Here is a 13,435-nt window from a genome sequence, read left to right on the forward strand (position 1 = left end):
CATGGAAATCTTTCAAAGGATCCCCTCTTCATTCTAACTCCCACGTGACCTGCCTGTGCCCTCCCTGCCCAGCATCAGTGACTTTCACCTGTTCCCAAATTGGCCACACACTTCACTAAATCAGCATTTGCACCGTCCACCCAGTGCCCCAACACAATCCCCTCAAATGAAAACGTTCTTTGTTTCACCAAAATTTATTCCGGCTCCTGAATCCTCTCCTGGGATTGTCTGTGTACTTCCTTGTAAAATCTAGTTTCAATAAGAACCATAAGTCAGTTCAGCAAGAATCCCCATGCTTGATATCTGATGACCCCAAAAATCTGATCAAATTTCCTCACTGCCCACTATTGGTATCAGATCATGCTGGGTTGCCTTTAGCAAGAAATCTGTTACATTGGTTCAGCCAGAATCCCTCCCAGACTTTATTAATTTACCAGCCAGTAACCCCCCTGCTTTTTGGATGTGAATCCCTATTTCTATCTGTTGAAGTTTGAATGAAGCCAAGTCACAAGCTGGGGTATCTTTTCCTCTATTGTCATAGTCCTGAATAAAATTTGCCTTCACCATGTAAACCTGTGTCTGTCTCTGATTTTCTTCTGACACATCTCCCTCAACAGATTACTGCTCAGGCAGAACATCTCCTTCTGATTATCCCACAAATGCCCACAAATCTGACAATGACCAACCTGGAGTCTACCCACTTTTGCTATTTTCCATATCAGCCGTTGAGTTTTTTTCAGAGAATTAGTTTCAACTTCTCACTTTAAAACAATGGTCTTTTTGGACCTCATAGAAACTGCCATCCCATAGAAACATCCCCGGCTTAAACTCTGCAATTTCCGCATTTCCACTAACATCATGTGAAGGTTCTCTGTCAGTCCTTTGCAACATTTAGGTTGTCTGACCATTTGAGGGGTCCTTCTGATCCTGTCACCTAATTATTCACTGCACAGAAATGGGAAGATTCCTCTACCTGGAAGAGACCTTGATTCACCAGCCTAAAAATGGGGAAAATAGCAGTGACGTTTAGATTTTCTCTGAAGGTGATCTGAGGTAGTGAATAAAAAGTGTCCGCACCATTCTTACCCAGTTTTTGTTCAATAAACAGAGATGGTTATGATTATCATTGGTACTAATCTCACTCTACCGCAGGTCTTTGGGACGGTTGGCCTGGGAGTTAAAATGTCTATTGAGTAGAATCCAATTTAACCCTATTTTATGCAAAGGCCATTTATACCCATGGCAGAAATGTGGCGAAAGGTATCTTCCGGAACGTGACCCAGAGGGAAAACACCCTTAAAGAGTCCTTGACTTGGTGGCCAGTGCTATATAAGAATTGTTTGGGCATCAAATAAATGGGGTGGGAGAGAGACATGGAAAATTCTTAGAGATGGAGAAAGGGTCTCCCTTTATTTGTGAAGTTAAATTTCAAAAGAATCTCTGTGTGATGCAACCCAGGTGGGAGTCATCCCTGAATGTGGTAGAACCTTAAACACCAAATAGAAGAGAAAAAAATTTCTCTCTTTATGAAGAGAAAAAAACTTTATTTCTGTACCTAATGGTGTCTCCTTGTTCAGAATCTGTCTTGAACTTAGCTAAGTTTGAGAAAGCAGTAATTATCTAAATACATTTGCAAAGGGGCCAATAGGATTATGGTTCGGCTTCCAATACCCAGGAAAATGTCTGGGGCTATTTGCCATCTGGAAAGTCTCTTCAGTGAGAAAAAAAAAGAAAACCTCTCCTGGTAGCACCTGCCCCTGGATGACCGTGTTATTTGTTACTGACCCACGTTTATTTCTTCCCTGGCTCCAAGTTCCCAAAAAGCCCACAGTGCCCACCCTCAGTGGCTCTCAGTCTTGGAAATGTCTGATCCCAGGACTCACGCCTCTCTCTCTTCTCATATTCTTAGATTTAGTCTTTTCACCCTCAAAGGTGACACTGTTTCCTCTGAGCCACTCTCTTTTACTTTCTAAATATCACCCAGAGAAATGTCTTTAAATCTCCATCCTCCTTAAGAGAATAAGAACTCTTTATTTTCAACTGTTGCAATCATTCAGTGGTCCCTTCAGGAATACCTAGCTCCAAGAGGTGAAGCCCCCACCCTTACTTCTCACTGTGATCTTGACATGCCCACCTTCACAGAAGGCTTGGCTTAAGGCTGGAAAACCAACCACATCCACAAAAGCTCTTCCCTTGCTCCCTGAATAGGCTCATCATCTCCTATCCTTGCTACATAACATCCAAGTGACAAGTTGATACAGAAACACGTTTATTTTGTTTTCTTTGGGAACAATGTCACTGTCCTAATGAAGCTGTTTTAATTCAGAGACATTTTGATAACTTTGATATGGCCAAAGATCCCCCAATAATGATGCTTTCAAGTTATGTTTTTTTCTTGTCTGATGTCAGGAAGCAATAATCCCTTTCCTGTTTGACCCCCAGGAATATAACTGTCTGTATTGGTAGAATTCAGTCAATGTTTGTGGAGTGAATCCATGAATGGGTCCTTGATTCCCCCTCCATCATTCTTTCTGTTTCCTGAATGGATATCTGATTCAATCAAGTAATCTGGAGAAGAGTGAAGATCCAATCAGGATCAATCCAATGGGCAGTATGGAATATAATCAAGGATCCTTTTCTGATTGAGTTAGTAGTTGGCCAGAGGGATGATGGGATTAGAAAGGTGTATAAAAGCCTCAGCCTCTGAAGAAGGAATGCAGAATCTTCTGGCTCCAGAGTCACTGGCTGGGGTCTCCACATGGTCTGAGGTCTGAGCACCCCGCCAACCTCATCATAGCGGTAAGTTACCAACCTCAGCTAAGGACACCCTATTCTTACCCATGGTTAGCTAATCTTGAAGGGTAGCATGGATCTCTGGATGGCACAGAGAGTTTTTGAAAAATCATTTTTTTCAGATGAACACATTTCAGGTTTTGGTTTTGTCTCTCAGTGTAGTTTTGCCTAAATCTCAAATATTCTGATTTGTTCTTTGGCTTATCTCATTTTTAAATGTCCCCACCAAGCAGATATTATTTTTTAAAATATTTATTTATTTATATTTTTATTTGGCTGAGCCAGGTCTTAGTTGCAGCACGTGGGATCTTCATTGTGGTATGCGGGATCTTTAGTTGCAGCATGTGGGATCTAGTTCCCTGATCAGGGATTGAACCCTGGCCCCCTGCATTGGGAGCACAGAGTCTTCCACTGGACCACCAGGGAAGTCCCGGAAGCAGATATTCTTAATAAAAAACATCTGTTTGGAATGTTATTTCTTGAAATTTAAATTTAAAATATATATTTTGTGGACAAATAGCATTCATTGTAGGAGTATCTCCTTAATCTTTACCTGCCAAGTTAACTGAGGTAACTGAGGATGTAGGCTGTGTTGGTCCACATGACACTCCTCTTCCCATAGCTTTAGGGCTCTAAGTCATGGTCTGAAAGTCTTTCCCAAATAAAGATTGGAGTCAGCTTTCAGGCTCCTTGGTATCCACTTCCCAGTAGGACAGGAATTAAGCAAAGCTGTGGATGAAACTGAATGAGCTAGTGGTTGCCTTTCCTCCTCATTGGTACTTGCGAGATGCTTGTTCTGGATCCAGTAGGGAACATGTTATAGTTTTCTGCCCCCTGAGTCCACAGTGTAATATGGGCTAATTGAGGCACTTCCATCTCTGCCAGAGCAGTGACCTTGGCCTGAGTAGGTACTTCTGAAGGTTTGGGAGACAGTCTGAGGTGTGCTCCTGCTTGGCCTGAAATCGATGCCTTGTTCCCTGGCAGCTTCCACAGGATTCCTTTTGGAGCAGAGTCAGGATGAGTGTCCAGACCCCACCCAGACTCCTGGACCTGGCGGGAACAAGCCTGCTGAGGGATGAGGCCTCAGCCATTTCTGCTGTGGAAGATCTGCCCACTGAGCTCTTCCCACCACTGTTCATGGAGGCCTTCCATGGGAGACACATCGAGACCCTGAAGGCCATGGTGCAAGCCTGGCCCTTTGTCCGCCTGCCTCTGGGGGACCTGATAGACATGCCTCATGTGGGGCCCTTACAAGCAGTGCTGGAAGCACTTGATGTCCTACTTGCCCAGAAGGTTCGCCCTAGGTGAGTCTGATTCGCATAGCCTGGTAAAATCCTGGGCGTCCTGGAAGAGACAGGTGGAGTGAGGGAAGGTAGATGGACAAGGGATGGACCAGAGGGCTCTGATGATGCCAGTGAGGGAGTTCAGAGGCCTTGGCTCACTATGGGAAATGCCTTCCTGATATGTAAGTGTACCTTAGATGCAAGGGGGGTTGAAAGAACATGCCCCATCTCCTTCCTGTGACGCTTAACAGTACTAGAAGTGAAGAACTAGAAAGGGGCAGAGGGGAAAGGGAGACGGAGGAAAGTGAGGCAGAGAGAGAAGAGGGGGAGTCAGCAGGTGATGACAGAAATGTGAAATAAAAACACAGGTGGACAGTCTGTTGTCAATTCTGAGACAGTGGTTTTATTCTGTGTGGATTTTAATGCACCCCCACTAATCTGTTCCCCATAGGAGGTGCAAACTGCGAGTGCTGGATTTACGGGATACTGGCCAGATCTTCTGGAGCATGTGGTCTGGAGCCAGCACTCACGGGTGCTCAAGCTCAGGAATGGTACCAGTGGCTGAGCACAGGTCAATGACACAGGAGCCCTTGGCTTCCTTGGAGGTGTTCATAGAACTTTGCCTGAAGAAAAGGACCCTGGATAATTTCCTCACCTACCTCATCAGGTGGGTGGAGCAGAGAAAAGTTTCCATACACCTGTGCTGTAAGAAGCTGAAGATCGTTTCAATGCCCATGGAAAATATTATGACGGTCCTGAGTATGGTGCAGCTGGACTGTATCCAGGAGGTACAAGTGAATTGCACCTGGCATCTGTCCACCCTGGCCATGTTTGCTCCTCTCCTGGGCCAGATGGGTAATGTGCAGAGACTCCTTCTCTCCCCCATTCTTGTGTCTGCTTTTGAGGAGCAGGAACAGCAGCACGTTGTCCAAATTACCTCTCAGTTCCTCAGGCTGCACCACCTCCGGGATCTCTATATGCACTCTCCCTCCTTCCTTGAAGGCTGCCTGGACCAGATGCTTAGGTGAGAGTGGGCCACTGACCAGGTAACAGTGAACACAACACTAGAATGTCACGTGAACTGTGTCCTTTGCTGCTCTATCCTGAAGTGTGGTATCCCATAACCACACAAATCAAGGTAGAGGAACAAACTGCTATAGAGATTCTGTAATGGGACACCTTAGTAGAAAGCTATAGATCATGGGGTTAGGATCCATTGAGGGCGGACATGGGTTCTTCCTTAGGAAGAGATATCTATGTCAGATGACTTAGGAAATTAGGTAAGTGAAGAGGGCATTAAAGAAGGGAAACCACCTCAGACCCCAGCAATTCTAAAGAGAAGCTCTGGGGAATTCCCTGGAGGTCCAGTGGTTAGAACTCTGCACTTTCATGGCTGAGGGCTTGGGAAACTACCATCCCACAAGCTGTGCAGCAGAAAGAGAGAGAATCTCTGTGCTTACCAGGTTTGTGAACACAATGAGTTTGTCTCAAATTCCCAGTCTCTAAAAGACTGTCTTTTGCTCCAGAAAAGTTAATTAATATTTAAGAAATGCATGATTCTGAGAGGATGGTAGTGGAGCAGGAGCCACAGAAAATAAAAAGTGGTAGATGGTTTGCAGATGATGCAGGGTTGTAAGTGAGCCCTTGCAGACTGGCAACCCCTGTTGATGATGTGGGATCTTGTCCCGTTTGATTCTCTATACATGTCTCCCACCAGCCTCAACTGGCCCAGAGATACAGGTGCCTAGGGCTTAAGCATGGTCTGAAAGAAGCCTGAGTTGAAAGCATTTTCTGTTTTCTCTCCCAATATTCAAATTCAGTAATGCCCACACTTGATTGAGACTCAGTGTTGGGCTCTCTGCTGAGCAGGTTCTAGTGCATTTCATTATCTTCATTCATCATTTAAAAGAGGTGAAGTAAGTTTCACTCTGTTTGACCCATGAGGAAAGAGAGCTTTCAAGGTACTGTAAAGTTGACCCACTCACACAAAGAAGATGACAGGAGTCAGTCTAAAATGAGACTGGTCATTCTAGGTATTGACCTTCTTAAGGCAGTTAGTAGGACCTTGGCTTTGGGCAAATCAACTACCTGCCAACTTTAGCTCATGCCACCCTGGTTTCTCAGACCTAATTGCTTGTTTTCTCCCCAGATGCCTGAAGACCCCCTTGGACAACCTCTCAATAACTAACTGCTGGCTTACAGATTCAGACTTGATCCATCTGTCTCAGTGCCCAAACATCCGTCAGCTAAAAGGTCTGGATCTGAGTGGTGTGATGCTGACCGACTTTAGTCCTGTGCTCCTCCAAGTTCTCCTGGAGCAAGTTGCAGCCTCCCTCCAGGAACTGAACTTAGAGCAGTGTGGGATCAGTGACTTTCAACTTGAGTCCATCCTGCCTGTCCTGAGCCACTGTTCACAGCTCAGGACCTTTAGCCTGTGTGGGAACCTCCTCTCTATGACCATCATGGAGAAGCTGCTGTGTCGCACCACTGGTATGCCCCATTTAAGTGATGAGTTTTATCCTGCCCCTCAGGAAAGTTACAGCCCTCATGGGGCTCTCCACCTGGGCAGACTTGCCCAGCTTTGGGATGAGCTAATTGAGATTATGAGGAATTTAGGATGTCCCAGGGCCATCTGGCTTAGCTCCAGCCCATGTCCTCGCTGGGGCAATAAGACATTCTATCAAGAGGAGCCCTTTCTATACCACTGCTATATCTCTGCCTAGTTGGGTGCATCTATCAAAAGCTTTCTTCTGGGCATTTGGAAACTAAAATCTAGACAATAGATGCATCATGAAAGGAAAACAGACCTATGATTTCAGATATCAGCTCAATGTGAATGGGAAAAGGAAAGGTGATCCAGCACAGGTGCAGGATTGCACTGGAAATGTAGATGCTGGGAGGTGAGGGTACTTTCAGGGACATGTGCTTATAGCATCAGACATATGAATCTAAATTTCTGGATGGAAATTTGGGCTGGAGACACACATGTTGGCGTTATTCCTGGGGGTGGTGATTGTAAAGAAATGGTCAGAAATAAAGAGACCTTCAGTGTAAATGGACTGGTGTCCTCCATGGTATATTATCCTGTTTTCTCTGTTTTCACCTCAGTAATCTCCAGTTATGGATGAAAGAAAATGCACCAAATTGTCTATGATCGGGAACCCTACTATTCCCATCAGTTCTCTATTCTGTGTTGGACATCTTTGACCTCCTTACATACTTCTGTGGCTGTTCAGTGGGTTAATACACACAACAAGGGGAAAATACTCAGTGGTCAATGACGAGCACTTGACAGGGCCCTCACTGCTGACTCAGGCCATGACCCTGGACATGAGCAGTCCTCATAGTTCTCTAAGTGGGTCCATTAGTCCCAGTTCCTGGCCTTCGTGTGTGCTGGGAAAGGGCTTCACTACACAAGTCAAGACCTCCAGTTCTGGAAGGGGTTGTCCACACTGCAGATGAACCAGAGTCTCTTGTCTTTGTCAACCCATGCTTGTCATGAGGGAGTAGTGGTCCTCCTTGAATTAAACTAGTTGTGACCAGTGAAGACATACAATTTCCTTTTAGCATAATACTTAAATCATACGGGCATATAACAGGGTTTTAGTATTTCCAAACCACATTAAGAAATTATATCCTGGGGTTTCCCTGGTGGCGCAGTGGTTGAGAATCTGCCTGCTAATGCAGGGGACACGGGTTCGAGCCCTGGTCTGGGAAGATCCCACATGCCGCGGAGCAACTAGGCCCGTGAGCCACAATTACTGAGCCTGCGTGTCTGGAGCCTGTGCTCCGCAACAAGAGAGGCCGCGATAGTGAGAGGCCCGCGCACCGCGATGAAGAGTGGCCCCCGCTTGCCGCAACTAGAGAAAGCCCTCGTACAGAAACGAAGACCCAACACAGCCAAAAATAAATAAATAAATAAATTAATTAATTAATTAATTAATTTAAAAAAAAGAAATTATATCCTTTTGTAGGGTTACGTCATGTCATTGAAAGACTGACATTAATCCTATACTACCTACTATCTCTCCCTATCAGGGAAGACTAGTATAGCATGCTTTATTATCAACATATCAGCATGTATAAAAAAACACCTCCTATATACATCTTATAACTCATAGTCAACCCTCCCTACCCTAAGTTCCACATCCTCAGATTCAACCAACTGCAGATGGTGTAGGGCTACATTTACTATAGAAAAATATCCACGGGTAAGTGGATCTGAGCAGTTCAAAGGTATGTTGTTCAAGAGTCATCTGTATATACAGATATATATTAGGAGGGATTTATTATGGGAATGGATTTACACGGTTACAGAGACGGAGGAATCTCACAGTCTGAAAGCTAGAGTACGAGCAAAGCCAGTTTTATAACTCAGGCCAAAGCTTAGGACTGAAAACTGGGGGAGCTGATGATGTAACTCCAAGTGGGAGGCTGAAGGCTTGAGAACCAGGGGACCACTCATGTAAGTCCTGGAGTCTCAAGTCTCAAGAGCCAAAAGCTGCTATGTTTATGGTCAAGAAGAGAAAGAGGGAGAGAAGAGTGTCTTGTTCACTCAGGCCCCCAAGATATTGGATGATGCCCACCCACATTGGTGAGGACAGATCTCTTTACTCAGTTGATGGATTCAAATGCTAATCTCTTCCAGAAACACCATCTCAGAAATACCCAGAATCAATGTTACATAAAATTAACCATCACAGAGACCATAAACAAAGGGCACCCAAATGAAGGTTCCTTGCTGAGGATTCAGGGGCTGGTATTGTTGGCTCAGGGGATGGAGTGGATATTGGGCTGGGGGGATCTTAGGCAAGAGGCACAGCTTCTCCATAAAATGGAGGTAATCATGCACAAAGAGCATATGGGGTTCCTGTAGAATGAATGAGATAATGCATGTTGAGGCCTTAGCGCTGGACCTGGCATACAGTAGGAGCTCAATAAATGACTTGTTTCCTTCTTTTCCCCTGCTAGCAGATACCCCCAGGATTCTTCATTCCTCAAGCTTACCCTCTATTCTTACAACAGGAAGGAAAGAAGAAAGGACTCATCATTTACATGAGGCCAGCAATGAATCATCATTCACCCAAGCTGCTTTGGCAGCCAGCACTGGGAGGGGCAGGGGGAATGTCATAGGAAAGATTCCATTCCTCTCTGGTGATAGACATTCTGAGCCTCATGACTCCTAGGCCACCTGCTGGTAGATTAGACCAAATGGCAAAAACCAGTGTTGAAAGCAGGTCTGTAGTGTTCAGCATTCTAAAAAATCTGCTGTAATGCAAATGCTCATTTAGTATAAATATTTGTGCTGTAATTTATATAAATATAGAAGATATAAATTGTCTTTTAAAATTATAAAGACAATTCAGTACTTAAAAAAAATGCGTGTATAAATTTACATTTCCACCAACAGTGTAAGAGGGTTCCCTTTTCTCCACACCCTCTCCAGCATTTACCGTATGTAGATTTTTTAATGATGGCCATTCTGACTGGTGTGAGGTGATACCTCATTGTGGTTTTGATTTGCATTTCTCTAATAATTAGTGATGTTGAGCAGCTTTTCATGTGCCTCTTGGCCATCTGTATGTCTTCTTTGGAGTAATATCTATTTAGGTCTTCCACCCATTTTTTGATTGGATTTTTGTTTTTTTGATATTGAGCTGCATAAGCTGTTTGTACATTTTGGAGATTAATCCCTTGCCAGGAAGTTCCTTAAAAAACTAAAAATAGAACTACCATATGACTCAGCAATCCCACTCCTGGACATATACCCAGAGAAAACCATAATTCCAAAAGATACATGCACCCCAATGTTCATTGCAGCACTATTTACAATAGCCAGGACATGGAAGCAACCTAACTGCCCATCAACTGAGGAATGGATAAAGAAGATGTGGTACATATACACAATGGAATATTACTCAGCCATAAAAAGGAATGAAATTGTGCCATTTGCAGAGACATGGATGGACCTAGAGACTCATACAAAGTGAAGTAAGTCAGAAAGAGAAAAACAAATATCGTATATTAACACATATATTGGAATCTAGAAATATGATACAGATGAACCTATTTGCAAAGCAGAAATAGAGACACAGACATAGAGAACAAACGTATGGACACCAAGGGAGGAAAGAGGGGGTGGGATGAACTGAGAGATTGGGATTGACATATATACACTGCTACGTATAAAATAGATAACTAATGAGAACCTACTGTATAGCACAAGGCACTCTACTCAGTGCTCTGTAATGACCTATGTGGGAAGGAAATCCCAAAAGGAGGGGATATATGTATACGTATAGCTGATTCACTTTGCTGTACAGCAGAAACTAACACAACATTGTAAAGCACTATACTCCAATTTAAAAAAAAATGCATGTGGATATTTTTTAAAATGTTAACTTGATTTGGATCCTCAAAAGAAAAGTGTCTTTAAAACTGATTTTAAAGACCATTCAAAAAGAATTGTTTGTTCTTTAAAAAATATTTAGAAAAACAAAATTTCAGAACTGGAAGGATTACAATTATACTTTTTAAAGTAGACTTTATATTTTAGACCAGTTTTGTGTTCTAAGTAATATTGAGCACAAGGCAAGAGAGTTTCCATTTAAATCCTTCCCCCACCATGTGCATAGCCTCCCCAGCTATCAACATTCCCCACTGGATTGGTACATTTGCTATAACACATGAACCTACATTGACACATCATCATCAACCAAAGTATATAGCTTATATTGAGGTTCCCTCTTGGTGTTGTGCATTCTGAGTTTTGACGAATATATAATGACATGTATCCACCACTGTAGTATCATACAGAGTATTTTCACTGCCCTAAAAATCATCTTTGCTCTGCCTAATTATCCCTCATCCACATCAACCCCACCTCATCACCTCAACACCTCAACTGATTTTTTTCACTGTTCTCAGAGTTCGCCTTTTCCAAAATACCATATAGTTGGACTTATACAGTATGTAGCCTTTTTCAGATTGATTCTTTCAGTTAGTAATAGACACTGAGTGTTCTTCCATGCATTTTCATGGTTTGATAACATCCCATTTTCTGTATATATCACAGTTTATTGATTCTTTCATGTACTGAACGACAACTTGGTTGCTTCCAAGTGTTGGCAATTATGAAACAGCTGGTATAGCTGGTATAGCTTCCATGTGCCTGTTTTTGTGTGGATATAAGGTTTCAAGTCATTTGGACGGATACCAAAGAGTGAGATTTCTGGATCATAGGATAACGATACTTATTAAAATTATTTTTTCATGACAATCTCCCCTGTTAGACAGATATTGTCCCATAAAGGGCAGGAACAGTGTCTCAATCACTGCCCATAACTGCCCACAGAGACTTGCATGGCAGTAAAAGATTATAACTGCATGGTCCATGGAAAGCTTTATCATCAGTTTATAGTCAAATATTATTTTTAACTAAAATGCCAATTTGGAGAAAATCAAAGTTAGCTGGCTGACAATAATATAAACATGTAGGGTATAGAAGAAATAGCACTTGCAGTCAATACATATGTCCACGTAAATTACCTATGAAAGAAAACTCCATTTGTTTTCCATTCTTTTGTTGGATTTGCCCAAGTAATAAACAACAACATTCTCAGTGTAAAATATTCCAATAATACAGATAGAAGAAGCATCTCTCCTGAACTTCCTCCTCATATGTGTGTGTATATATACATATATGTATAGTATATATAATATATATACTATATATATAGTATTATGCCATGAAAAGAAAGATATCCTACCATATTCCACAAAAAGGATGAACTATGAGGGCATTATGCTAAGTGAAATATGTCAGAGAAAGATAAACATAGTATGTTCTCACTTATATGTGGAATCTAAAAAACTGAACTCCTCTTTTTCTTTCCTCATGGAAGCTTCTTAAACTCTGTCTCTTTAATTCTCTAATTCACTGTAAGTTGGGTCTTGCTTTTCCAAAATGATAATGCCCCTATTTTCATCACTGGTCATGGGAAAGAATCTGACAATAGAAAATGTTCAGTAAAATACAGAAACTTGAGTGGAAATATAATGAAAATTTCCAGAACTTTGCAATCTCTGGTGCTTTCATCATAATGATCACCCTTTGGACATCTCAGCATGCTGATCTAAGATGCTTACAAGTATGAATTGCAATATTCTGTTACTGAACCAGGTTCATTTGCCCAACGGTCAGCAAGCCAAACAACAGGATTCTAAGGTTTGCAACAGAGAAAGTGTTAATTTACAAGGCAGCTAAGGGAGGAGACCAGAGAACAAGTCTGAGATCTACCACTTCAAAGGCAAGGGAGCAGGGATATTTATGGGTGAAGGGTATAGTAAGGTAGGAGGTACAGGGAAAGGTGATTGAAGGCAGGAAAAAGGTGAGGTAATCACTGCTCTGTGCAGGCATATCTCTGTTACATGCTACTACATGGGATGCATGTTCAGAAGATGGTGGCATTAGCATGATCTGAGGATGCAGTTTTTAGCCCTCTGACATCAAATGGTCATCCACTGTGCACTGCCACAGGCCCAATTGAATGGTCACTGGTCTTGACTGGTTTGAACTGGGCAAGACTAGATCCATGACCTGAAAAAAACAACTTAAAGAACCATTACTATAGTGACTTATATGTCAGAGGTGTTATCTATAGGTCACAGTTAAAGGAGTGTTGTAATGTATTGTTTAAGGTATGGGAAGATTTCAGGGTATGAAATTTGCAGGAACAATGAAGACGAGCTTGACAGGTGACCTCAGGTTACAAGAGGAGTGTTTTAAACAAGCTATTCCCTTCTCTGCTGTTCTGTGAGACAAACTCAAGAATTTCTATTAGTTTCCAGTTTCTGCTAATCCTATCAGATGAGTTTCAATTCCACAAGGATTGGAACCATGTAACTTTCACTTCCTAAACTTCATCTACACCTAGAGGAACCCCAGGATTATAGTAAATATTAATAAGATATGACCTGAAATAATGAATGAAAGAGTGATTGCTATATTCATAGGGAACCTTATATAAGAATGGATTACAGTAGAAAGTCAATCATGTGACCTGTATGTATTTTATTTTAACCTACTACGGACAGCATCACCTTCTTATTGTGTTTTGTGTGATTTGTCCAAAGAAAACATTCATGGGACCACAAAGGCTTACACCTTCCCATACACTCTTGCTATCCCATTCATATGTGTTTTACTTGATTAAGGCGACTACAGCAAAATACTATGGACTGAGTGGCTTAAACAAAGAAAATTTATATCTTATGATTCTGGAGACTGGAAGGAAGGCTGAGATCAGGGAGGCAGCATGGTGGGGTTGTGGAGGGAGCTAGCTTCCTAGTTTCCTCAC

At 42.4% G+C, this 13,435-nt stretch overlaps 1 protein-coding gene across 3 annotated transcripts; it reads left to right on the forward strand.

Moving 5' to 3' along the window:
- Positions 1–2,670: 2,670 nt before the first annotated feature.
- LOC103002058 (PRAME family member 15-like) lies at positions 2,671–7,111 on the forward strand. 3 transcript variants are annotated; one of them, XM_057555893.1, is made up of 5 exons: positions 2,671–2,799; positions 3,778–4,097; positions 4,528–4,743; positions 5,021–5,100; positions 6,226–6,361. In XM_057555893.1, exons 2-5 carry the CDS (start codon positions 3,811–3,813, stop codon positions 6,231–6,233), a joined length of 591 nt encoding a protein of 196 aa, XP_057411876.1. In that variant the 5' UTR covers positions 2,671–2,799; positions 3,778–3,810; the 3' UTR covers positions 6,234–6,361. The 3 variants fall into 3 exon arrangements, with proteins under 3 accessions (XP_057411876.1, XP_057411868.1, XP_057411872.1); XM_057555885.1 differs by having other exon boundaries at positions 4,528–5,100; positions 6,226–7,111; XM_057555889.1 differs by lacking the exon at positions 5,021–5,100 and having other exon boundaries at positions 6,226–7,111.
- The last annotated feature ends 6,324 nt before the right edge of the window (positions 7,112–13,435 follow it).

Source organism: Balaenoptera acutorostrata, chromosome 1 (assembly GCF_949987535.1).
Source record: "Balaenoptera acutorostrata chromosome 1, mBalAcu1.1, whole genome shotgun sequence".
NCBI classification, from domain to species: domain Eukaryota; kingdom Metazoa; phylum Chordata; class Mammalia; order Artiodactyla; family Balaenopteridae; genus Balaenoptera; species Balaenoptera acutorostrata.

Coding starts and splice junctions, on each gene's coding strand:
- LOC103002058 (XM_057555885.1), top strand. CDS start 3,811: ATGAGTGTCCAGACCCCACCCAGACTCCTGGACCTGGCGGGAACAAGC. Junction 4,098..4,527: donor GCCCAGAAGGTTCGCCCTAG/GTGAGTCTGATT, acceptor TGTTCCCCATAG/GAGGTGCAAACTGCGAGTGC. Junction 5,101..6,225: donor TGCCTGGACCAGATGCTTAG/GTGAGAGTGGGC, acceptor TTTTCTCCCCAG/ATGCCTGAAGACCCCCTTGG.